Source organism: Vigna radiata, unplaced genomic scaffold, assembly GCF_000741045.1.
Source record: "Vigna radiata var. radiata cultivar VC1973A unplaced genomic scaffold, Vradiata_ver6 scaffold_7, whole genome shotgun sequence".
Lineage (NCBI taxonomy): Eukaryota > Viridiplantae > Streptophyta > Magnoliopsida > Fabales > Fabaceae > Vigna > Vigna radiata.
Genome location: NW_014543262.1, coordinates 1,045,769 through 1,072,188, shown reverse-complemented (window position 1 = coordinate 1,072,188; position 26,420 = coordinate 1,045,769). Strand labels below are relative to the sequence as shown.

Genomic DNA, 26,420 nt, shown 5'->3' with positions numbered 1-26,420 from the left:
TTGATCAATAGTCTTCTTGATGGTAATTCCCTGATCATGTTTATGTGGTTTGTAGGAGCATATAAGGTTCTTGGAGTTGTTGGAGTTATTTTAGTGTCTTTAAAGTCGTTTGATCATCTGATTGGTAAGGGAAGCTAATTACTCTTATTTTAGTTGATATACAAGTTTTGATTAATGCTTGTATGCTTGTATGATAATTGCATCGTGTAATTGAGATGTCTGATGATCTATGACCTATTGAGTTGAATTAAGAAGCTTGAATTGCTCTTAGATATAATGGATTGAAACGTTGCTATGATTGAATGATTGAGTTTGTATTTGAAGTAAATTGTATCATGGAAATGCGTATGATATGAGAACTGGTTGGTTTGAGCATCTGTGGTTGGTGTTACATTGGTTTTGCAAGGCTAGAATGCCATAAATCTACATATATATGCAGACTCATTGAGCAAACTTATACTCGTTGGACGAAGTCAAAGTCATAGAGATCACTAACTTGGTAGTTGTTGGGCAAGAAAAATCTCGCTGAGTGAGACCAAAGTTAGAGAGTTCATTGACTTGACAATCATTGAGCAAGAATTTACTCATTGGGAGACTTTTCCGATAATTTAAATCTGAAAGTTCTATTGGTATTCTCACTAAGCGAGCTATTTGGTCGTTAAACGAGTGTCCTGTCAAGTCCTATTCGTTGAGTGAGTAGATTTGGTGGTTGAGTGAGTGTATTTGTCAGGTCCTATTTTTTAAGCGAACAAATATTGTGGTTGAGTGAAAATATCATAATTTTAACTAAATTTTCCTATATCTCTTATGATGGGTTCAATAGGTATGATTATGTGAATATTAAAATAATAGTTGGTTTATCATATGATATGAGAATGATTGAAACCAATCCAATGAGAAATTGGTCGTGGTATTGTTTAGTGTGTGCTTTAACATATTAGAGTTTAGAAAGTAGATATGCTGATATTCTACCAATCATTCAACTCGTATAGAGATGAATGGGGGAAGAAAATGGCAAGAGGTCTTTATCCTAGACTTTTGGTCTCAGGTGTGAAAAATTAACCTCATAAATAGTAGGGTGATAACCTTTGCGTTTATGACTCTACAAAGTATATATACTACTACGAGTTCACATTTGCAGTGAAGCTCTATGTCAAAGCATGTATCTGGATAGCTGAATCTAGAGTCAACTACTTATAAGTTTATATGATTGATAGAATGTTATAAATGTTGAACTAATATGTGATATGTTAAATTGTTTTATGAAATTTTCTTTTGAATACTAACTTACCTTGTCTTCTTTTCTACCTATGATGTTTTTTCTTTTATAATGATTACTCGTTGATATGAACAAAGAATGAGTTAGGTGTTGATATGCCATATTCATCTTTTGAGAAACTTCTTAGTTTTTTAGACCTTGTACATATATTATGTTGATATAGTTATTATTCTCAAAAACTGTAAAAATATTTTGTATGTTTCTTATTTTATATATTGTGCATTAGTAGAATATATGATATTTTGTTTAATAGTTTATATTATTAAATAGTTACACATCCTAATATACACACACCATACATCACCTATACTGATTGTTATATATATATATATATATATATATATATATATATATATATATATATATATATATATATATATATATATATATATAAATTATTGTATTAATTTTATATTTAATAATTTCTTTGTAAGACTATATTAGAATATATCTTTCCATAAAATAAATATTTTTTATATTACTTTTTAAGTAATACGAAACTTTTAAGTAAAATCAAACTTATAAATTTCAAAAAACAAGTTAGAGAAAACAATAGTTAAAATTTATATTATAGTTTAATAAAGACATAAATGACATTGTTTATTTTTGGAGCATGAGTACAATTTAATCTATTATATTTAATAAACTTATATATATATATATATATATATATATATATATATATATATATATTATTAGTTCTTAATATTAACAAATGGTAATCTTTTCTAAATATCTATATTATTATCTTGATTTAATAGTTATTTTGGTCTCTAGTTTAAAGTAATTTGTTCAAAGTGATTCTACCGTTTCTGAAAGTTTATTATTGTCCCATATTTTATAAAAACGATTGTCATTTTGGCTTACGGCGTTAGAAACACTAACGGTTTCCCATCTGGCCAAGAGTGAATGAGACGTTCAATTTTGTAATGTGTGATACATTAAGGTCAATTGAGGTGTAAATTTAAAAATAAATATTAATGATGTGGAAAATGTTTAACATAGGGTTAAATGAAATCGTGGTTGTATCGTTTTGCTAATGCTCGTGAAACTGTTGTTGTGTGCCATGACTAATTGTAAAGTGGAGGAAGTGAAAAAGTTGTCATCTCCTTCACCATGCCCATCATCTACCTTTTCTTCACCTTCATCATCACTATAAACCTCTATTCTTTTATCACAGATATTATCACATCTCACTTGTACAAATAGAAAAACAACAATTCATTACCCCTTTCTTTATCACGAACTCACAATCAACACACGGTTCCATCACCATCATTTTTTAAGCTCAACGGATACATAATAACAATCTCGAAATCCACACGTTCATCATCCAAAATCTCCATTCTCTTTCCATTTCTCCTCTATCCATTCACACATAGAGAATACAAAAAACAAAGAGGAGTCACCATTCCACCATCACCAACACATTAAATGCTGGAATCACAAAGCAATTAAAAAGAGGGAGCAAGATAAGGAGAAATCCCAAATTGCAAGATAATGAATACCATAACCTAAAATGTGAAATCAACCGAAGAAAAGGAAACCCAATTCGCAAACAAAGAAAAGAACTACAAAACATAAAAAATTAATCTTGATTCAAAACCCTATTATGAAATTCCTAAAATTTGCAAGATCTAAAACACAAGAAAAGGAAACCCCAAAACGCTCCGATCTAAAATCCCCTTATTGCAAAACACACTCGTTAGGTTTTTAATGTCGTAAGCAAAAATAACCAACTTGAATCATTTTTACAAAAATGAGAATATAGCGAACTTTTGAAAAAGGGTAAGACCACTTTGAACACATAGTCCCAAACTAGGGACCAAAATAGGTATTAAACCTATTATCTTTTACTTTTATCATAACACTATCTAAATTCTCTTCCTAATATTATGAATAAGTGTGGACAAAATTAACTAAATTGCATTGAACTATTAAAATTCATAGTGAAACAAAAAATAATCCATCTAAATTAAACTAAAAGTTAGTTCAAAAGAACTGAACTATTTTTCATTTTATTAAACTATACTACATTGAATTGAATATGAACTAAATTTTTATGTACCTTAATCTATTTTCGAATTATACTAATTTTGAATTGAACTGCATTATTTTTTCAATCGAACTACATTAATTTTAAACAAAATTATACTAATTTTGAATTGAAATATAATATTTTTAAATTAATTTTTTTTTAAATAGTAGTATTTATCCATTTTATACATCATATAGGTTACTAATTAAAAAAAGACATAAAACTAAATAGATAGAAAATAAATTTACTTCTTTTTTAAAACATGATATATCATTATTTTTTATTTTAAATAGGCATCAATCGATATTTAGGCATTATAAAATTAGTAAAATTTAATTTTGATTTCAATAAAAATATATTTATATTTATTCTTTTAAAATTTGAAATCACTTGTTTTAATATATAAAATATATAAGTTTTAGTTTTAGTCCTTACAGAATATTTCTTAAACTTTATTATTCTAAATTTTGAATGATTTTTTTTAGCTTCTAATGTTCATTTTAAGATATATACAAAAATAGTCATTTCATTAATCTTTACCAACATTATATGTACGATATTAGTATTCGTGAATTGGAAGAACTATTTATTTTTTTATTATTTAATGTATAAGTAATTAGTGTTATATAATACTAGGAATTAAGAGAAATAATTTTTAACTCTAGACAGATTAATAAACACGTGTTTTACTTATTTAAGCTTTTTAAATAATAAGAGTTAATAGTATATTTTATGGAGTGCATATTTTTTCCAAATTTTGCATACATTCATTGTATAGAATAAAAAGTTTCATTAGCAAGATTTTACCAGGAACGGTTTCAGTTATTTTTTCGAGAAAAGTCACGTAAAGTTTTCTTCTATATTTTTTAAAATTAAAAATTAAAAATTCAACATATAAAAATTAAGAAAAGTTACTTAACTTTTTCCATAAAAAATCATTAAATCTATTCCCGTTTTAACAATAGTTGTGAAATGATAATTTATTATTGTTTTTAATATCTACTCTTTATATATATTTTACTTGTTGAAAAAAATTATATCTTATCAACCGTCCAACAAAAAAATCTAGGAAACAATAAAGTACTGAGAAAATAATATTTTAACACCAATTTTTTTACATCATTTTAATACTGCACACGTGTTAAAATGTGGTTGGATGATTTCAAATAAAAAAAAAAAACTTTAGTTTTTCTCTTCCAAATATGTCCTTATCTTAGCTTTTTTAATTTGAAATCGTCCAACCACATTTTAACACGTATACAGTGTCAAAATGGTGTCAAAAATTGGTGTTAAAATATCATTTTCCAAAGTACTGTACCACAAAATCATATTCATAAATCTTAAAAGAGTGGAAGAATTCTTAGTTGCCACGACATGAGCTTCCATCATCACCACAGAAAAAAGTGAAAGAAAATATGGCTAAACAAGAGAAACATTTCTTTGCCATTCATCATCCATGGCTCTTCTTCCTTCTTCTTCTCTCATAACTCTTCTCCATATCTCATCCCAACGTTATCTTCCATCTTCCTTTCACAGCTCCATCACTCTTGCATCATCTTTCAAGCCACTCACTCATTCAAAGCAGCACCTCAACCACACAAGCTGCAATTCCAAGCTCTTGGCTTTTTCTTACAGGTATTTCATTGAAGAAGAAGAAGAAGATGATAATGAAGATGAAGATGATGATGAAAACCACACCTTTGATGAAGCTGTGGCTCTCTTCAATGGAGGAGAGTACTACAAATGTCATGACTATCTTGAATCCCTTTGGAACAATGCAGAAGAGCCCACCAGCACACTCATTCATGGAATACTGCAATGTGCGGTCGGTTTCTACCACCTCTTCAACCAGGTTTTCATTCATACCCATAACTTTTAACTATATATATGATTATTCCTATCAAAAATCTGTTAGATTATTTTGCTAGTATTCACATTATATCTTTTCTCATTACAAATATTGGGTATAGACCCTTTTTCCATGACGTCTTTTTGAAATTAGGGGTGGAATTTTTCTGTTATTAAGGTATTGTCCTTCAAAGTATCTAGTTCCATAAACTCTACAAAAGCCTAGAACACTTTCTAAGGGAACACAACCTAGTTTGTTTGGTTGATCTCTTTTAAGTAACTTATGATGACCCAAATGAATAATTTTATATGAACTATCATGTACTAGCACATACTTTTATGTATGAAATATTTCTTGTGAAGAGTGTGTCCTTCTGTTGATAAGGTTATAAGATTAACATTATGTGGTTATAAGATTATCATTTGAATTCATGTTCTTCTCACAAGACTTTCAAATTAGTCTCATGTTGTAGTATCATTGCTTCTTATTGTAAATCCTCCATTTACCTCCTAAATAAACAAATTATTCTCCATGCCAATACTATATGGCTTCTGGTATAAACTATACATGATTTAGAAAAAGTTTTATCAGATCATGCTATAGGCGTCAAAATTGACTTACAAAGTTTTCACAGACATTTTAACCTTTACAAAAGTATTTGATTTTTCTCCTTTAAATGACAGGGAGGGGTATCTATGAAGACACTCCAATAATTAAGGATTTTCATTATATTTGAAATGATAGCTACCTTCTATAATGATTAAGATCTTGACCCAACGTAATGATCAACCTCTCAATTAGATAATTGTTAACTACTTGAGCTATCTAATACATTTTTTTATTGATATTACGGTTTTGCTTGACCATGAGTTACATTGTCTTAAAAAAGATAGTTCTTTGGTTTAATAGAACCACAGGGGAGCCATGATGGAGTTGGGGGAAGGACTATGTAAATTGAGAAAGATGGAATTCTCAAATGGACCATTCCATAAGTTTGAGAAAGATATTTCAGCAGTTCTAGATTTTATCTATCAGACTCAGATAGAGTTAGCTGCATGTGAGTGCTCTTAACCTTGGAAGTCCATGTAGTAATCTGGGTTTTTTGGACAATTTTTTCCATAAGGACTTCTTGGAGAAAAATATTAGAAGAAAAAATTACATAAATTTCTCTATAAAATAAATTTAGCTAGTATACTAGTTAGAAAACAAGAGTTTAGAAATGTTTGATGAAAACATGTGCAGATTAGCTTATACACAAACTTATTTTAACTTACAGAAAAGTTCATTTTATATATAGAAAAAGTCCTTGTGAAGAAACATGTCCAAACATACCTTTAGTTTGTTTTTGAAGAAATTTCAATTTGTGTTTTCCCTTGAAATTGAGCAGGTAGTGAGGATGTTTGTGTTACAATGGATCGATCAGAAAGATCTTACCAACTTCTGGGGGAATATGCTTCAGGGAAGCGTGTGTATGATCTAGAACTTTGTAGTGATGCATCAGTGTACATTGTGTTCTGTCCTCAAGGCTCTAATGGTTCCTCTGAAGCCCCAAGGGTAAAGCTTCCTAAGCTTAAGGCTACCATGGAACATCTTGTGGCCTTTGAATACAAGTGAACATTTTTTCAAGACTCTGTCCATAGATCAAACTAAAATTTTTCTGTCCTTCTGTTGGAGGGAAGAGTTCTCTCGTGCAGTTATCATAGAATATCCTGAAGTGAAAATAGCAGTCACAATATGCAAAAACCTTTGCAATGATTTCAAAATTTGTGCAATTATGTAACCCCTCTTCCTATACCAGGTCTTTGATTTTGCAAGTACCTAAAAAGATCATATTTAAACTGCAGTACACTATACTGAGTGTTTTCAAAATTTTATCTTACATAATTCAGAAGTACTTATGCAATAAAAATGTTTAGGAAATGTTAAATTCAATTTAATTTTAGATTTAGTATAAAGTTGTGGAATATGCTTTCAGAAAACTCTAAAGAGATGTTTCTTTTAACATGTACATCTTGGAAAACATACAAGCTAATCTCAAGACTCACTTACACTGTCTAAAAGTTTTATTTCAAGGCTAAGGGAAAAATTTAGGTTTATTTCTTTAAGTAATTTTATTATTTTCACTTAACTTTCAAATTTCACCTCGATAATTATTGAACATCGTGAACAAGTTCTATAATATTATACCTTAATTTTGTTCAAAAGCAAGGGTTGACTAATGTCTGTTAATTAAGGAAACAAAGTGACAGATTTTTTATACAAAAAAAGTATTTGTCATGTCAAGAATGTAAGTCATTTAACACATGATTGTTCAAGTAATTAAAAGCATTTAACTAAGAGAATCTAATAATTAAATAACTTAAACAGTTTAGAGTACTTGTTAACAAAACCCTCAACTTAAAATTTAAGCTTTAAACTAAAAAATCATAAAACTACTAAATAGCTGTTTAATTTGAAAGCTTGAGAAGACTGGAACAGAATATAATAGTGATTCAGAGCAAGTTTGATTGACCATGAATACTGACTATATAATAAAGAACATTTAGATATAATAATAAAAGCATGTTTCATAACTTCATTGGTTATTTATTGACTTAGGTAAACAAAACATAAAGTTCTGATGGAATTGAAGATTGATAGGAAACTCAAAGTGTGTGCAAAATGTCTTTACAAAACGCCTCAAGTAAAATTGAACTGGTTCTAAGAATGTCTGGCAGAAAATCTCAGGAACCAAAAACATCAAAGTTGAAAAGGAATCTAAACCGGAAGCATCAACCTCATACAAAATTGTTGGCAGATCAAATAAACAGAATCACTTCCTTTTTCCTTCTATGGTCATCACGCCAATGATTGTAACAATTAACCAGCTGACAATAGTCACCATTCCCCAATTCAGTATTATGCTCATAATTCTAGTACAACTTGGTGGAGATTGCCAGACTGCAATGAACATCTATGTTAGATTTATGAAAGAATATCACTGCACTTCCTAAATAAAATGATTGAAAAGGCAGGTAGGTAGATAGAGATAGACAGACAGAAAGATAGATGTTTGAAATACGAATACATGGTGTGCACAAACAGATACCAAATGGCACATATACATGCTTGCTCACATACACACAAGAGAGGGAGAGAGAGAGAGACCTGGAAATCCTTGTTTCTTGCTCAGTACATAAAATTTTGCAATTACCCTACAGGTCTTGGGAGGTCCAATAGCGGAAATATATAAACTGCATTAAAATCTAAAGCAGATATTAAGGTAGACAAATTTCTTCTGCCAGAAAACTCTGCATGGCTCAAAAGGAATCTCATGTACACATGAGACCTTATATTTAACTCTATATTGTTTTTGAAACTAAATGTTAGAATATAATAAGTATATGTATATTCCAATTTAAATGATCATTAACTCTTGCGTGCTTGGATTAAGGGACCTTGGATAACCAATGTATTAACTTTAAAGTTAATGAGCTAAGCTCTAAGATTATCTTTGTTGCCCTACATATATAACTTTCTCCACCTGGAACCCACTTCTCTCTAGCAAGAATAATCTGGAAAAGATAAATTAACAAAAAATGGATACAAGGAAATCGAGAAGGACACACCCTCCAGCATCTACTAGCCATGGCAAATTTGGTTTGATTTTTGACCAATCCAAGCTGATCACAAGTATACTGGCATCAAAAGACAAACCAAATGTCATTAAATACATTTTGATAATTTCGTACACTCAATACTTTGAGTTGGCAAAAGTCACTTTGGTCCTGAAATTTTAAGTAGAGAAGATAATATAAACTAGCAGGATACCTGGCTACATAAGTGGAATTTCCAAGTACAGCAAACATGAACATCAAAGGATTAAGACCCTGCAAATAGTAAGAAGCAACTGTAAAATCCTGCTGACACTTCTTCATGTAACTAGAAACTAATTTGTTTTAAGGCTCTCATAAGAGTGATTTGGTGAAAGGAGGAGTAATCTTATCTTCCATATTTCCTCCCAAAGTTTTCAGGTGCTAAATGATAAACAAGACGAAGTGCATAAAGGACCACAGTTTTAATAGTTAGTGCCTAACCTCAGCATGACCCCTTTTGATCTGCAAAATCAATGAGTTATGTATCAATATAAATAATCCGATTAACAAGACAAATCAATCCTTCTTAAAGTGTAGATATTTTTGAAATTTTCTATATATTACATAGCAGTTTGTCATGGAAAATACCAAAGGAATAATTTATCTCATACCTGTCTATAATATTCATATGTGAAATATTCTGCATTCATCAATTATTCTTTATAACATACTTTTCCAAGTTTACCATCCACAAGCAGACTCACAAGTGATAGGATGAATGACTACTGTCCCGTAGCAGTTAAACAAAAAAATCTTATCTCAGGTAACACAAATTTTATCCGCTGAATTCCTACCTAAGCTAAGGAATACAATTATATAACTTACATTTAGACAAATTTGAGGCAGTCTTCCACCCAAATATACAAATGTCATTGCCCAACCAAGGAAGGTTCCAATGCTACTGTTTCCAGAAACATCAGTTTTTAGCAACTGGTCATCTCCAACCTGCAATTGCTCAATGAACTGATGAGAAATAGGAAAAAGTAAATTTCATCTTTTTTTTTTCTTCCTTTTAGCATGCATAAAAGTTTGAAACAGATTACACCTTAAGAACTACTTAAAATGAATCTTTAGTCATCTAGAGAAATATTGTCATTCTTCCTCACTCATAAGCAACTAATATGCAGCAATCACCTAACATTGGCTAGCAATAACCAAAAAGTTTCAAATTACAAATAAAAAAAAATTAAATTTCATTTCTTGTTCAGGCTATTCATACTCTTATAGGATATACACAAACTATATTACAAACAGTTAGCAGGATATCAAATCAGAATGATTAATTTCTAATATGGTAATCAAAGTTGTGATTTGCATTACCTGAAAAAGCTTTCGCCCAACATGAATTACAAATTGTTGTCGTGGGTTTGAGCCCATATGGTTAATATTTGTACTCAATGGATGAAGCAGGTTGATAGCACCAAGAAAAGTTAATGTTGTAACCTGAACAAAGACAAGATTGATTTAGATTTCAATTATGGCACTCTTGTAGTTATGTAAAAGAATAGTAGTAGAATTAGAATGTTTACCAAACAAAGAGTATTCTTCATCCTTGAAGCTGGTGCAGATTGTGTTGCAATGGCTGAACCAAGCAAGCCCTCTTGTATAGAATCTAAAGAAGTAGTAGATCCCATTCTCTGTGCTAAGATGGATCCCGCTGTTGGAGTGTGACTCTTAGACAAATATCTTGCTGACCTATGAATTCAAAATAAAGAGTACACTAAAATACAGATTATAAATTTCTTTGCTTGGGAAAGAAAAGCCAACTAGAACTCATTGTGGGAAATCTGTGCTTATTCACTTCACATTAACACAAAAAGAAAACATGCATAGAGACCAAGCCAAAGAGAAAGAAGCCAAATATCAATGAATCTTCAGCATTTTGTTCAGGAAATTTTTTAAAAGAAAGGATAATAAATCATTCAATCAAAAGAAATTTAGAGCTCATAGTGGTTAAGAAGATGTTGGAACCAGATATTTGAATTTCAAACTAAGAAATCTTAGATAAAATGTCTAGAATTGAATTTGACAGCCCAAGATTAAGGGAATCCAATATGTTTCTTTAAACTGAACACATCAGGAGATTGAAGTTGACTATGAAAATAGAGTATTGTGCATTTTTTAATAGATTTTTTTGAGAAAGATTAATTACCGGTAGAATAATTCCCTTCCGGTACCAATTCTTTGAGGAAATGCTGGAAGAGGAATAGGAGAACTCGGACTGGCATTTCTATTTGAATTTTCAAAATTAATACTCTGTTCAGCATCTGCAGCCTTTTCCCCTTGTCCAATTTTTGTGAATGTCTCAACCTGCTCATGTTTAGAATGCTAAAATACAATACAAAACAAAAATGATAAGTATCTAAATTTGTCTAGAGTATCAGACTCTAATTGAATGAGGAGTGAGATGTAAGGATTCTGATTTTGAAAAGGCAATGATAATTGGCGAAATAAAGTATATGGACTTGTACCTTGAGCTGTCTCCTGTATTTTAGTTGAGGATATATATGTCCATAGTAAATGGTTTGTAAACCAAGAGCAAGTGTTATAATGGTATAGAGCTGCATTTTAACACATCAGGAAAATGTCACATCAAATGCCTGAGGCCAGAAAGGTCAGATGAAAAGATGATTTCGTAGGTACTGAAACCCCTCAATCTTTGGCTAGAGTCCTCACCACTGCCATGTATAATTGAGTAAGAAGCTGCATAAATAAGAAATTAAGAATTACTCTGTATACTCTTACTGATTATCCATATGATCCATAACAAGTTCAACAGGAAAAATATTCAGAAAATAGGAAAACAAATGCTCATGATGCTCCCAATGAACTAAAGAGCATGCATTACAATCTGTTCTCTAAAACCAGAACATGAGGATAGCAAACCCATTTATAACATGGGATTAAATTTAAAATGTCGTATAATAAAAGGTTCGATTTCCCAAGGCTATAAATACAAAAATTTCCCATTTTAGTTTCTATGTTTAAAAACAAACATTTTTAGTCCTTACACATACCGTTTGCAATCTCTTTTAGTCTCTCTTATAACGAAGATCGAATAGGATTAAAAATTATGTGTAGGGTTTTTTTTTTTTAAGTACAAGAACTAAAAGGAATTCTTTTTGCAACTACAGAAACAGAACGAATAAATAAAATTATACTAAAAATTTTATTAAATCTGAATTATTTGAGAACAAAATGATTTAGTTGGCTAATGTCTTATCCAACCCATGTATTTTGCTTTTCCCGTTCAATAGTATGTGATTTTTACATATATTAATGTTGCAAATGGGAGAAAATAATGGCAAACTTTAAAGATGGCTCCAAAAATACAAGCAACATAAAGCTTTAAGACACAAGAAAATAGAGACACTCACAGTTGCAGGTTCCAGCAGGCATCCAAGGAGGTTGAATACATCTCTGTAGTGGAAAATATATTGTATCAGAATAGTTGACTTGGAATTTCTATCACGTGTACAGGCTAAGTAGCCAAGATAGACAAAAGCACATGGATCTCATTTGTATGGGCGTACGCCAGTCTCATCCCATGCATGTGTGTATCCGGGCTAGTTAGACTCACTTTCCTATTTATAACTGTTAAAAATCTGTTAATAAATAGAAATTTGCATTGAGGATCTGTCGATCAACATATTTGATGATGTTTTCTTCCCTTCCCCTTTTACAGAACATGGTGATTCTTCTAATGAACAAAAGCATGTTCTCAAACTAATCTCGAACCTGAAACTTTGCTTTCCTAGTTTTTACTTTACTTCTTAGGATTAGGTAAGCATATCCTTAAAAGTGAGACTTAAAGGGTATATAATATTTTGTCCTGAAATTAACTTCAATTTTAAGGGGATACCAAAAACATTCTTAGAACATAATCTTCCCTCCAACCCATATTCCTAAATGAATTCAAACATGGAGTGAACAAATAAACAGGAAAATGAGTAGGATGAATTAGATAACAAAAATGCGAGTAGCCCTTAAGAAATCTTAGTGAAAAGCCAAGTTACCCGATTATCCATGTGACCAAGAAAGTGAGAGAGAGACCCTCAGTAGACTTTGTTCTATAGTTTGTGATTATTTGAGGTATCTCAGCAACAACCCAAACAATGACACTGATCAAACCCAGAAAGAAAGATGCTGACTCCCTAGCACTGCTCAGCTGCTCTTTGATCGATTGCAAGCAATGCTGATTGCTATGACACCACAGAGAGAGGATTAAGTTGTCAAACACTTCCATTGCATCAAAGGAGCAACTGATGATACCTGCAAACCTTCAATAAAGTAACAAAGAATCAGTAACAGATTTTTCTCACATCATCAACACTCTACTGCTAACACTACAAAACGATAAAAGATTCAGAATATCGCAGAAGAAGCATAGTTTGTTAACGAAAGAGTCTTAGCAACACACTCTCAAATACACGCTTTATTACAGGTTAAAAATTATTGAAAACTATAAAATCAAGAGAGACTCGTTAAATCTGATCCAGGACCACCAAAATTTGTGATTTGTCCAAAAAAGGTGTTTGCTCGTATTTCTCTTGTTTGTATAATAACAGGATATTATATCATGGCAGTAACAACCAAAAGGAAGAAATGACCATTAGGAAGTTTATAAATTGAAATATTTCAATGTACTTGCTGTCACTTGATGAGTTGATTTGGTGTCAGATATGTTACGAAAAGGAAGCTTTATAGGAGCAAATCAAGTGTAAAGATTGAATATTCAGAATGCATCAGGGAGTTCAGGGTACAATAAATGCACGATAAAACCACCCAATGCACGTTCATAAAGGAAGAGAAAAAAAGGACGGATCTTTTACTATTGGCAAGAGTGAGAGAGAGAGAGAGATTGATTGATTGAATAAAGCAAATGAATACCCAGAAAGGAAAGGAAAAGGTCGAGATTCGGAGCTGCTTCTCCAGCTCACAGAAACTCTACGTCCACTCAGAATACGAATCCTTCTCCACTTCGATTTAACCACATTCGAATCTCTTTCTAGAATAACTATTCATATTTTTAAGGTTTAATTAACAATAAAGTGTTTTGAGATTTTTCATCATTGCAACCGTTTCTCAAGATTTTTTAACCTTCTTTTTAATCTATCATTTTCACCAATTTTAAAATTGTAAAATATTATTTTAACTTGGTTCACTGATATTTTTTAATTTTGTCTTGTTATATTAAGGATTATTAGTGTGGTCTCATTTTTTTTTTTCTAAAAATAAGTTAGTATAGTCTTCTTCCTTTTTTTTGGATTGACCGTAATAACATTGCAATAAAAACATGTGGTTTGAATAAGTCATTAGTTAAAATTGCTTTGTCGATGAAAGTAAAATGTGATACACGCAATAAATGTTATGTGATATTTTTGACTCATTCTTTTAAAATTAAACCAAGTTGAGAATATTTAAAATAGTAAAAATTATCATAATATTGGATAAAATATTATTTAATTATATATTAGAGTTTTCGAAACAAGCTAATATTTGATGTGGTCCGTCGGCTCACAAGTTCATTATTTGGTGAATTAAATTAAGTCAATTCATTTATTAATAATCTTAAAAACAAAATGAGTTTAACCTAACTCCCGGTAAATTAAACAAATCGACTCAGTTAATTTAAAAAGATAATGATTATTTATTTATTTTTCCTTCAATCAACTTTTTCTAATATAAAAATTGGAATCAATTTTCAAATTATTTAAATAACAACAACAACGTATGTTAATATAATATATAAAATAATATTGGTAAATGATAATTATAAATATTATATCAATATGCATACTAAATAATAATTTAAAATGATATGTGGGTGTAGGAAGTTGGCGGTGTACAACGTTGTCGACGGTGGAGCATGTGAAAGTGGCTGGTGATGAAAAATTGAAGATACTACAGTAGAGAGAGAAAATTTTGACTTAGGTTTTCAGAAATATAAATCCATTTGTCCGACGTCACAATAAAATATTGATAATTATAAACAATAATGATCTCCTATCATTATTTACTAAAAGATTTATATTGTCATTATTTTCGTCAGTAGTTTTACTTAAGGTGATCTTCAAAATTTTCAAATATTTAAAGTCATCTTAATTTTTATAACTTTTGTTTAATTTTATCATTTTTAATGATATTTAAATTGTTAGGTATAAATCTTTTAGTCGTCTTTATTTTTGGAGCGTTTTTTCAATTTTATCTTCTTTTTATTAAAACTTCCAATTGGATCTTCATAAGAGCTAATTTCAATCAATTTAGCACTTTCTGTTAAATTTAGTTAACATCGTGAAGTTTTATACAATAAGAAAGATGAATTGTTCATTTCTGTCAATGTAATCTTTTTAGTGATGAAACGTGACATTATTTAAAATTTAATAATTTAAAATAAGGTAATTCTGAAATTTGATTTAAGGATTTAAAATTAAATGAAATTGATTTTGGGATTCAATTTCGAGTAAAAATATGAGAAGAGAGTGCATCGATGTAATTGACAAAAGGAAAATGATATTTTAACACCAATTTTTGACACTATTTTGACACTGTACACGTGTCAAAACGTGGTTGGACAAAATTGGTGTCAAAATGATGTCAAAAAATTGGTATCAAAATTGACACGTGTGCAATGTCTTCTTCAATCTCACCTGAACTCGATTACACAGGAAACGGGATTACATCGTGAACAAACTACCATCCCATTGGCTGCTAATTTCCCAGGGAAGTGCTTAAGACAGTAGTCAAGAAGCTCTAGAGATGAAACACCCCTGCACACTGCACCTTTCAGAGCACGCCTTGTCATCCATTTGGACTCAGTACATGCACCTGATGCAATCAATACCTTCACAAGAGCACATTGCACCTATTCAACATCTTTTCCTGTCCACGTAAACAACAAATTACTGGTGTGCTTAAAAGTTCTCATGGCTATTGGCTTCCGGCATTCACGAATCAACATTAACAAAAAGGAGAAGAAATCTTGAATGTTTAGATCCTTATATTTATATCCCTCACATTTATATCCTCTCTGCTAATGATTTCGCACAAGCTTCCAATATATTCTCCTCTCAGATTTTTATTTGAAAATTTCGTTTAACTTTAAATCTTTAAATCAGATTTCAAAATTACCTTAAATTTTAAATAATGTCACGTTTCATCACTAATCTTTGCCAAGTTTCAAAACTAAATGAACAGCTCATCCTCCTTGCTGTATAAAAACTTTACTGTGTTAACTAAATTTAATGGAAAAGGCTAAATTGATTGAAATTAACTCTTATGAAGACTTAATTGGGAGTTTTAATAAGAAGGGGATGAAATTGGAAAAGCACACCAAAAATAGGATTGACTAAAGGGTTTAAACCAAATTGTTAATGGTACAATATTTATATGTACAATTAGTAAATGACGTGTTTCATTTGTTATGTGACCACTCTCATGATAAGAATTCGAAGTCTGCAAAAACTTCTAAAAGAACATCATCAATTGTTTGAGTGTACTTTTATTTGCGACTCTTGTATAAAATTCAACATGCGACTCTTTGGCTTGTCTTAGCTCCACCAACAGCAGCTGAGAGAGGTCTGATGGTGACTAAAGACATGGTGACTTTGTAATGATTTTTGGTGGTGCGATTAGGGCTTTGTTTTGGGGTTTTGATACGTGCAAATTGACGGCTCGAATAGATGGTTGAAGAGACTTTGATTTGCGGTAATTAATGGTGGTGTGTCAGTATAGAGGAGACCAACTGCCTAAGGTTTCTAGATGGGTTGGGAAGAAAATAAGATGACGTGATGAGTCACGTGAGAAAAAATGAAACATATCATTCAGACATTGCTCATGTAAACATTGTGTTATTAAGGATTTAGACAGAGAAAAAAATCAAATTGAACAAAAATAAAAAATTAAGACCACTTTAAAGACTCGAAAATATCAATAATCACTTTTAAAAAAACTACAAAAATAGAAATAAAAAAAGATTTTAAAACATTTATAAATAATAACGATCTCATCTCATTATTTATTAAAGCATTCCTATAATATATAATTATTATAGATGGACGATCAATAAATTTTAGCTAATTTTTATCTGATTAACATTTAGTTAAGAAATTAATATCTCGTAGAAAGTTTTACTTTAATTGGTTAAAACAATTTTTTGTTAACTAAAACGATGAAACTTGTAAAATTATGTTCTCACTCTATTTTAATACATATGACAATGATGAAATCTTTAACATTCTTTAGTGGGATTTCTTCATTCTAAAAATATATTTTTGGAGTTTTTCCACGACAACCATGCAATTGAATTCATAAGTTGGTGAATTTAACGTTAAAGATCATCATTCTTTCTTTTCTTATTACTTTAATCTAACATTTGTTTAAGTGAACTTTTTTTATACTTTTTTCTTTTTTATATTGTTCATGACTAATGTTCTTAGGAGGGTTTTCTTATGATAGAGTTTTATATTGTATTTCTTATATAAGGTAGTTATAAAACAACTTGAAATTAGTATTAACTTAGAATGATTAAACGAGTAAATGTAACTTTTTTCTTGTAAGGATATAGGAATATAATTCTATTACTACTCCCTTTATCTCTTATAACTCATAACTATCACATTGATTATAAAAGATTAAGAAAGTTTGAAAATAATATTTCTTATGATTGATTTTTTAATAGATCTTTTATTCTAATATTTAAAAAATTTATTCAAAGTATTTTTAACTTTTTTTCTCAATTTAATTTAACTTATTCAAAAAATAATATAGTTTATTATGTTTATTAACATTAAACACCATTTAAAAGCTTACCATATATAGTAACTCAATACTTTTCCAACTCGTATATGCTCATCCTTTATATTTTTTTGGAGATACGATGACTAATAAGAAAAAGGTTGAAAAACCACATATTATTGACATGATCAACTTATAAATACTTATAAATGGTAATCTAACAATTGACTCCTTTTAACTGAAATAAATATTAAAAAACTTGAAAGAAGATATTGAATAAAATGAAAATATTAAACCTAAAAATAACATCTCATAAATAGAAAAAGAAGCAATTGAACCTAATTTACGCAAGAATGTCATCAGAAAAATATTTTCTCCAAGAAAACTGCAACCATAATGTTAAAAAAAACAAAAACATTAATTTATAAAATGTGCTAAAACACAAGTGGCCATCTTGAATTTACTATTTCGGAATGCGATTCCTTTGTCCCTTCCATAAACAAGAGAAGAAGGAAGATTCATGGCCATGTAGTTGAACACAGTTGTTCATTCTGTAATCTTTCAAGATGGGACGAATCAGCCTTCTGCTTGCAGATTTCGTTCTGTCTTTCATGTGGGTATGCTCCGGTGTTCTTGTTCGCGTCATCGTCTTCCAACATCTTGGCTTCGGTCACTCACCCCTTGGTGAGGTTATCAAAACCTCCTTCTCCGTCGCCAACATGTTCTTCTTCGCCTTCCTTGTCAAGATTACGCGTGGCGGCGCCTACAACCCCCTCACCGTTTTGGCTGATTCTATCTCTGGGAATTTTAACTACTTCCTCTACTGCGTTGGCGCTAGAATCCCCGCACAGGTTCTGCTTTTCTTCTGTTATGAACAAATGAATACCCTTTTCGTTTTGGGTCTTTCGTTTTCTTTTTCTTTTTGATCTGGCGCTACCCCGGTTTTTTAATTAAATGGCTTGGATTGGAGATGCGAAGAAAATTGGTGGAAATGGAACTTTATTTGTGGGTCTGTCAGAAACTTTCGTTGTGACGAATTAGCATTGGGACGTATGTGAAAGTTGACCTTTTTTGCCCTCTTTTGACTGAGATTGACTAGGGTTGAATGTCATGCTATTAAGTTGACCTTTTTTGCCATCTTTTGACTGAGATTGACTATGGTTGAATGTCATGCTATTGCTGGTTAATCGTGTTCGATTTTGCTCTTGTTGCCTCGATTGAAAACTTCAGAAGTATAGTTGGGTTAGATGAACATTTTTTAGCATTTTTCGTTTAGGGTTTGCTTGCACTGGTAATCATCAACTTAATAATCACGTGATGGGTGGAACATTTTAGATATTATTCGGATATCTTGATATTCTCAATGTGCAGAAGATGGCTTAACTACATTATGGATAGTTAGTTAAGATTTTGAAGCCGCCATAGGATTCCTTTGGAATTTGCTCTGAAGATTCAAAATTCGTGCTTTTCTCATGTTTGGACCGCAAAACACTTTTCTTGTTGTGTTGATTAATGACATACTGACCTTGATTCATTGCCAAACTATTTTCATAAGTTATTCGTTGTATTGTCATTGATGCATTCACGTTTGAAGTAGGTAAAATTCAAAATTTAGATTCATGTTTATACCTAAACTCCAACATTGTAGATTGTAGAATTACCTTGTGGGAATACCTTCCGATCCATGGATCCTTAATTTCATGAAATTAATTACGTATCTGATTCTTGTTGGCTGTGCTAGAAAGCAACTTAGTTAATCACTTTCCTGCTGTTGCTTGTTTTCCGTTATACATCTCAACCATAGTCGTGATTGTCTCAAAACTCATCTTATGTTGAATATTATCATTGAAATGTGCATGTTTTTCAATCTCTCCAGGTGGTTGGAAGTATTGTTGGCGTTAAATTTCTTATTGATACCATTCCTGAAGTGGGACAGGGACCACGTTTGAACGTTGACATTCATCAGGGTGCACTCACAGAAGGATTACTAACCTTTGCAATTGTAACCATTTCACTTGGACTTGCCACAAAAATTCGTGAAAATTTCTTCATGAAGACTTGGATTTCCAGCCTCTCCAAATTAACACTTCATATTCTTGGTTCTGACCTGACTGGTGGTTGTATGAACCCTGCATCAGTAAGTACTGCTGTATCCGAATTTTCTGTCATCAGAAAACTTTGGTCTTGTGAACCATAGAAGAAACCTTTGTTGTTTTCTTGCTAAGTAACCTTGGTTTGACTTTTTCAGGTGATGGGATGGGCTTATGCTCGTGGGGATCACATAACAAAGGAGCACTTCTTTGTATACTGGCTTGCTCCCATAGAGGCAACTATTTTAGCAGTGTGGACATTCAAATTGCTGGTGCAGCCTGCAAAAGAAGATAACACAGCCTCAAAACGTAAATCTGATTGAAGAAACTTCTTTTTGCTTTCAATTTTTGTTTTTACAGTTTGTGGGATGAATATATGGCAAGCCAAGAACATGTACAGGTTACTAGATATAATCATGGATCAGAGTGTACTATTTTGTCAACTTTTGTGTTGTGTAATACTCCATTCTCTTCCAATTGTCTAATTCCATTTTTGCACGCGTGCATGACTCGTGCATTCTACTTTCCTTTCTCTGTCTTATTAACCACAATAAATTCTTCTGTCGGATACATGAACAAAGATGAAATAGCAAGGAAACTCACGAATGAACGGTGTATTTTTTTTTTCAAATGCAGAACACCTGACAACAATGTTATTTTATGATGATATGTTTCTTGATTCTTGGCATTTTCGAAATAAATGTCATTATTTATAAGAGATGAATCATAAGTACTTCTAAGTTAAAAGTCAAATTTGGGTACGAAATAGCTTCTAACTTAATTTTAACTTGTGAAGACATCAATTTTATTTTTTTTTATCTTTATGTATAAGCGTTAAATATGTTTTTAGTTTTAAACTATCAAACGATTTTGAATTTAGTCCTTTCTCGAAAGATTTGTTCATTTTAGTCCTTTTAGTTTTGAAACTCTTATGTTTAGTCCTTAAAATTGAATGGTGTTAAGTTTTCTTTGATGTGGCAAATGGGAGCCCACATGTGATGCCAACTTTCCTCATTACTATGTGTCACGTTGTTTTTATTTTTTGAAATCAAATAAGGGTTATGTGTTTCTCTAGTTGTGTTTGCAAGTTGAAGGCTTGTGTGCGGCGGAAAGATGATTGTTGGTGGCGAAATTTGTTTTATTTTAGTTTCAAGTTCTTGTTCAATTCTATATCTGAAAAAAATAAATGGAAACCCATGAGATATCTATAGGAATTTTGAACGAAAGTCACATATAATAAATTGGTTTAATGTATCATTTGGTCCTTATTTTGTTAAAAGTGATCCTACCTTTTAAAAAAGTTCAGTAAGGCCCCATATTTTGTTAAAAAATGTCCAATCCAGTCCTTTTCGCTCATGTCGTTAAAAACATAACGTGCAAATGCCACCGTAGTCAAACCTGAGCGAGTCATGGAGTTTGATGAATATGTGGCACGTTTGAAGAGGTTGCACTGTGTAAATATTTTAAAGAAATTAAAATGATGTAAGTTAGGTGCAAATCCCAGCAGCCACACCATATGCAAATTCTCCAACTTGGTCCAAAATCACTCTTTGATCATGATAGAATGACAACGCCATTGCATTTGCATCATAGGGCTCCACGCACTCATCACGTCGTCGCCACCGTTGTCGGACCGAGACCGGTGGGGAACTGCACCGACATATCTTGGTGGGTACTAGAGGGAATCTGGCGAGACCCGGAGGCGCAGGGGAGCCACTAGCTGGGTATCCTCAAAGACGGCGGTAGCGGGGGAGAAAGAACACGCGACCTCCGACAATTTGTGTGCGAAATAAGAAACAACCTTAACAACTCGAGAGAGTGCACAAGAGAGAAACCACCACTTTTTGTCCTCCACCATGAGCGTAGTGAGTAATAAGGAGAAGACTGTGAGTACCAAAGAGTTATGCAGGGGCCTTTGTTGCAGTCATGAGATTTTCTAGGAACAAGGGGCCTTTAAAAAATTCACTTGAAACCCAGGTAAAGGGAGTGAACTTTTTGATGTATTGATTGAGCATGATGCATTTCCTTTGAACTTGTTAATCTTGAGAAACAAAGTGGATAGATAGTATACCCAATTGGAAGGTTGTGGGTTGCTAAGGAAAAAAAATGGTTTGGGATGTTATTCCTAGAATATGAATGCACGGGTTGAAGGATTACAATGCATGTGGTTTTGTAGTAAGGGATAAGTGCGTATCGTGAATCTTTGGAGGGTAGTCGTGGGTTGGCTAGGTTAAGAATGTAAATAAAAGTAGGAAGTGTTAACGTGTTGTATGAGTGAAATATGACAATAAAGTGCATTGGTGATGGGTTGTGTTCTCAATAGAGACACCAACATGGGTTTATGGGTATAATAAATTATTATTTTGTAATTGCATGGAATGTTTGATGGGTATTAAATGTATGGAAGTGGTATAAATGTTGAGTAATGTACTATCATCACATAATGGTATGAGTGCATGTTTTCTTTTTGCAAGTGAAGAGTTTCAATACATGTGGGGGCCACGGTAAGATGAAGAGAAATATTATATTTTCTTCCTGTATAGTGTAGACGTTGGAATCCAGAGAGCTAGAAGGGATTCTTGATATTGGCATTTAATGGTTTTTGTGGTACCTACCTTGGGAGGGAAATCATAATATGGTTAATACCAAGTGCATGAATGTTGTACATGTGCTGCTACGTCCCTTGTTGATAGGTAAAGTATGCAAATGATATTTTCGGGTTGCATGGGTGGATTATAAGAATGATGATGAGTTACAGGATAAGGTTTTCATTGTGGAGATTTTAAATTTTTGGTCTATAAAATAGGGAAGCTAAAGGAGTTTCCGTTGAAGATATAAAGATTGATGAGAGAGGTGTAGAGGTTATCTAATGGTCACAGTTTTGTTGTTAATAAACAAGGATTCTTTGTTTTAGTTATATTGATGTCGTCCTAACAGTGAAATATTTAGTTTTATGGATTTCGAAAATTATATCATTTTTGAGTTATTATTGAGTGGAATAATATATAAGGTGATATAGGGTGGAATCTGGATGTGGGTGTATAAAACTGGTGCATTGTTGGGTAGTGTCCAGAGAAGTCAAGAGACTTGAATACTTGATCATGGAGGGAACATAATTGTTTTAGAAATATTGGGTTATGTACTTGGTGTATGGTTAGTAGGATAATCTGCAAGAAGTCATGAATGTATTGATCTTTATGGTTGATGGTTATGATGGATTATATTCGTTTGATGTTGTGTAATATTATTGAGTGAAGTGGTGTATTCTCTCTTTGCATTTAATTATTCAAACAACCATTTACGTTTCTCTCTCTGCATTTAATTCTTTCAGCCACGTATTCATCAAACTGCATAACTTACTCAGGTTTGGCCATGGTGGCATTTGCACCATTATGTTTTTAACAGCCTGAGCGAAAAGGATCGTATTGAACATCTTTTAACGAAGAGACCTTACTGAGCTTTTTTAAAAGGTAGGATCACTTTGAACCAAATCCCTAAAAGTAGGGACCAAATGATGTATTAAACCTAATAAATACTTACAAATTGAAGCGATCCTCATATGTGATCAAATTCACTACTAAACCTATGTGCCCAAACCTCCTTGAATGACCAATCTGCATAACAGAACATCCACAAGAACACAACCATTATCGTGGTGGAGAGAAAGCAAAAATTGAGCATAGAGCATACCCTGTGTAGGTAGGTTTCTGAGTCCTTGGGAAAATCAAAATTAATAGCAACATTGACTGCTTGGATGTCTATTCCCCTAGTGAACAAATTTGTAAATGTTTGAGAACAAGGGAGACAAATGAAAAGTTATAGTTATAATTATTAGGGACAATAAGATAAAAAATTTAGCAAATTGTTGGCCGCACTAGAGTTTGCGGTGTTGCTAGCGATTTGGAAAGAAGATGATGTTGCTGGATGTTGGTGGTGATTTGCCCCTTTGGTTGTGGAAGGAGGTTGAACAGCGCCACTTGCGACGTGAAGAAGGAGCTCTAGGGCGGCATTGACGGTGAAGGATGGCTCACGTAGGAGGATGTTCGCGCTCTGAAATCGCAACGACTTGGGGGTTGTAGAGGCTCGCGACGACGGCGAATGGTTGCTCATGGTGGTGGTCCGATGTGAACTTGAAGGATTCCTGGTGTTGATGGCAGCTTTTCGACAGTTGCGACCTTGTAGCGACATGGCATGGCTGACGGCAGAAAAGGATTAAGGTTTCTGTTTGGAGAAGTTAAGCGTTTCTTGGGTTGAGATTGGTGACATTTTCTTTTTCTTTTTTTTTTTTAAAAAAAAAGAAACGTGGCACACAGTAATGAAGGAAGCTGGCATCACACGTGAGCTCACTGTTTGCCACATGAAAGAAAACTTAACATCGTTCAATTTTAAGGACTAAACATAAGAGTTTCAAGACTAAGAGGACTAAAATAAATAAACTTTTCGAAGAAAGAATAAACCCAAAATCGCTTTATAGTTTAAGGACTAAAAACATAACCTTAGAATAATTATCTAAATGGCTTCTTGGAGTTGTCACAAGTTTTTTTTTTTCAATTAAAAAAACTAACAAAATTTTTCTAATTCAAATCTAAATAAAATACAACTTAAATTATATTTATGATCAATCAAATATAAATTTATTCACACAAAGATATTACAAAACTTTTCAAAATTTTTAATAGCATTTAAAATTTATTTTTGCGTAAAAATTAAGTTATTTAGTATATTTTTGTATTTTCACGTTGCCTAATTATTTCATACAAAAATAATTTCATATAAGTCTCCATTTCAATATTTTGTAAAATAAAAAATCTAATAAATAATACTTATTAAAAAAAATTAATTAAACTGCGAATTTAATTACTAACGAAGGGTTTAGTTAATTAAGTTCAAAATTAACCTTATGAAAACTTTAAATTTTTTTAAACCAATTCAACTCAAATTGGATGAATTAGTTTGACTTAGACTAAGAAGTTGTAATCCATTTGAAGAACATTATGTAACATCATTTGCTAAAGACAAAAATTGAGGCATGTTTTTCTGATTGGCTTTTACTTCAATCTAAAAGATCTAACCTTACATTAAATACCTCAATTATAGAAGTACAAACTGTTACCCTGCGTGCAGAGCATATTCCAAGCATTTCATATAACTTGTTCCAAAGTCCGTTAGAATGTTTATGCGGTGTGTGTATTTAATGTTATCCGTATAAATAAAATGTTTCACAATCACAATTAAATCTCACCTATGCAAATGAATACGCCAACAAGATCATGAATCTCATGGCACATGTGGTGTGTCCGTTAATCGAAAACATAAACTATATGTCTTCTCATATGATATTATAAACAACTTATTTTAATTAAAAATAATAATAAATAATTACAATTTTTTTTCAATACTCAAAATATGGATATTAACAATTTAATCTTACCCTTTTTAGATAGTCTTTGTCATTATATTTGCTACTTGATCTTCATAAATACTATGTTCCTCAAATCATAATCATCATAGTATCTATCGTGATCATCTTCATCTTCATTTTCATAATTTTTTATTCTCTTCATTTTCGTTATCATTGTTGACGTTTCCATCATTTTCATTATCATCTTATTCTTGATGTTCTTGTTCAAATGAGCTCGTGAAATTCAACTTGTTTCATTGTTTATTTTTTCTAAAAGGTGACAAAATTGCCTGAGTGTGTATCCTTAAACTAGTGCCCTCCTTTCCTTATCCTTTGATTTTCTTACTATTCTTTTATGAACAATAAAAAATATTAAATAAAGCACTTGGTTACTTCAATCCATATACCCACATAAAACAAGGATACAAGAATAAAAAATAAACATAAACATAAGATTTACAACATGTTGAAGTTATATCAGGGACATGAAACCTTCCAAACACATGTAACAGGACAGATATCCTTGTCCACCAAGCTAGAAAGGTTTAATGGGATTCAACACATTTTTATAATCATTTTGTTGTTTCACATAACGAAATTGAAGAGAACTAATTTTCGTGACTTTCTTTTTCATCATCTCAAGAAAGTTCTTTTGTTGTAAATCATTAAGGACCTTATTCTCTTTCCATTCATGATAGTGCTGCATTTGGTGCATTTGGGCCTGCATAAGGAAGACCGACACACTTCTTTTCCTTCTTTTATATTCTCTTTTACACAAAATATATTAACCATATACAAAGCTTTTGGATGCTTCCCTTTCTTCCCCTTTTGCTATTACATTGTTTTTCTTCCTTGCTCTTGGTTCTCCTTCTGCCTTTTCTCTTCTTTATCTTGTTTTTCGTTTCTTGCCATCATGGTTTCCATTGTCAATTTTGTGAACATGCATGTGAATTTCGCCTATAAATGTGTTACGGTACTCTTTTTTAAGAGCTATGTTGCACATAATTTTGATTTTCTTTGTTCTCTCAGTCATTTCTTTGTTTTTTGTTCTTGCTTTTGTCATGGAAGAAGATAGTTTCATACACAATTATCTTTACGTTCACCCCATCGAGAATCCAACCTGTTATGGTTTTACCAGTTCTTGATGATACGAACTACCATTCTTGGAGTCGCTCAATGTTAACTATCCTTAATGTCAAAAGCAAAATTGAATTCGTGTTAGCAATGTTCGTCTACCTAAAGAGGACAAGCCTGAACATGCTTCCTGGAATCGGGGAAATAATATGATTGTCTCATGGATCGTTCACTTTGTTTCCACATCCACCAAACAAAGCATCATATGGATGAACAAAGCCTCGGAGGTCTAGAACAACCTAAAGAATAGGTTTTCCC

At 31.7% G+C, this 26,420-nt stretch overlaps 3 protein-coding genes across 6 annotated transcripts; 2 read left to right on the top strand and 1 right to left on the bottom strand.

Annotated features, from left to right (window-relative positions):
* Positions 1-4,668: 4,668 nt before the first annotated feature.
* Positions 4,669-7,029, top strand: LOC106753798. Its single transcript, XM_014635655.2, has 3 exons — positions 4,669-5,169; positions 6,076-6,223; positions 6,554-7,029. Exons 1-3 carry the CDS (start codon positions 4,774-4,776, stop codon positions 6,778-6,780), a joined length of 771 nt encoding a protein of 256 aa, XP_014491141.1. The 5' UTR covers positions 4,669-4,773; the 3' UTR covers positions 6,781-7,029.
* A 686-nt stretch (positions 7,030-7,715) lies between these two features.
* Positions 7,716-13,880, bottom strand: LOC106753674 (seven transmembrane protein 1). Of its 4 annotated transcripts, none has more exons than XM_022777692.1 (14): positions 13,692-13,880; positions 12,818-13,073; positions 12,179-12,221; positions 11,478-11,504; positions 11,273-11,362; positions 10,954-11,129; positions 10,331-10,496; positions 10,122-10,244; positions 9,627-9,746; positions 9,243-9,263; positions 8,977-9,035; positions 8,753-8,843; positions 8,314-8,411; positions 7,716-8,106 (listed from the first exon to the last, which is right to left on the bottom strand). In XM_022777692.1, exons 2-13 carry the CDS (start codon positions 13,045-13,047, stop codon positions 8,361-8,363), a joined length of 1,197 nt encoding a protein of 398 aa, XP_022633413.1. In that variant the 5' UTR covers positions 13,048-13,073; positions 13,692-13,880; the 3' UTR covers positions 7,716-8,106; positions 8,314-8,360. The 4 variants fall into 4 exon arrangements, with proteins under 4 accessions (XP_022633413.1, XP_014491005.1, XP_022633414.1 ...); XM_014635519.2 differs by having other exon boundaries at positions 12,818-13,081; positions 13,692-13,879; XM_022777693.1 differs by lacking the exon at positions 13,692-13,880 and adding an exon at positions 13,449-13,653.
* Positions 13,881-17,973: 4,093 nt separating this feature from the next.
* On the top strand, positions 17,974-20,154 carry LOC106753675 (probable aquaporin SIP2-1). The gene is made up of 3 exons (XM_014635521.2): positions 17,974-18,388; positions 19,414-19,674; positions 19,786-20,154. The coding sequence occupies exons 1-3, from the start codon at positions 18,104-18,106 to the stop codon at positions 19,948-19,950; spliced, it is 711 nt and encodes a 236-aa protein (XP_014491007.1). The 5' UTR covers positions 17,974-18,103; the 3' UTR covers positions 19,951-20,154.
* Positions 20,155-26,420: the final 6,266 nt, after the last annotated feature.

Excerpts from the sequence above, each read along its gene's own strand:
- LOC106753798 (XM_014635655.2), top strand. The coding sequence starts at position 4,774 with ATGGCTCTTCTTCCTTCTTCTTCTCTCATAACTCTTCTCCATATCTCA. Across the intron at positions 5,170-6,075 it reads TCTACCACCTCTTCAACCAG|AACCACAGGGGAGCCATGAT; the intron begins GTTTTCATTCAT and ends TTGGTTTAATAG. Across the intron at positions 6,224-6,553 it reads TCAGATAGAGTTAGCTGCAT|GTAGTGAGGATGTTTGTGTT; the intron begins GTGAGTGCTCTT and ends GAAATTGAGCAG.
- LOC106753674 (XM_022777692.1), bottom strand. The coding sequence starts at position 13,047 with ATGGAAGTGTTTGACAACTTAATCCTCTCTCTGTGGTGTCATAGCAAT. Across the intron at positions 11,505-12,178 it reads GCCTGCTGGAACCTGCAACT|CTTCTTACTCAATTATACAT; the intron begins GTGAGTGTCTCT and ends TTATTTATGCAG. Across the intron at positions 11,130-11,272 it reads AATACAGGAGACAGCTCAAG|CATTCTAAACATGAGCAGGT; the intron begins GTACAAGTCCAT and ends ATTGTATTTTAG.
- LOC106753675 (XM_014635521.2), top strand. The coding sequence starts at position 18,104 with ATGGGACGAATCAGCCTTCTGCTTGCAGATTTCGTTCTGTCTTTCATG. Across the intron at positions 18,389-19,413 it reads GCGCTAGAATCCCCGCACAG|GTGGTTGGAAGTATTGTTGG; the intron begins GTTCTGCTTTTC and ends CAATCTCTCCAG. Across the intron at positions 19,675-19,785 it reads GTTGTATGAACCCTGCATCA|GTGATGGGATGGGCTTATGC; the intron begins GTAAGTACTGCT and ends TGACTTTTTCAG.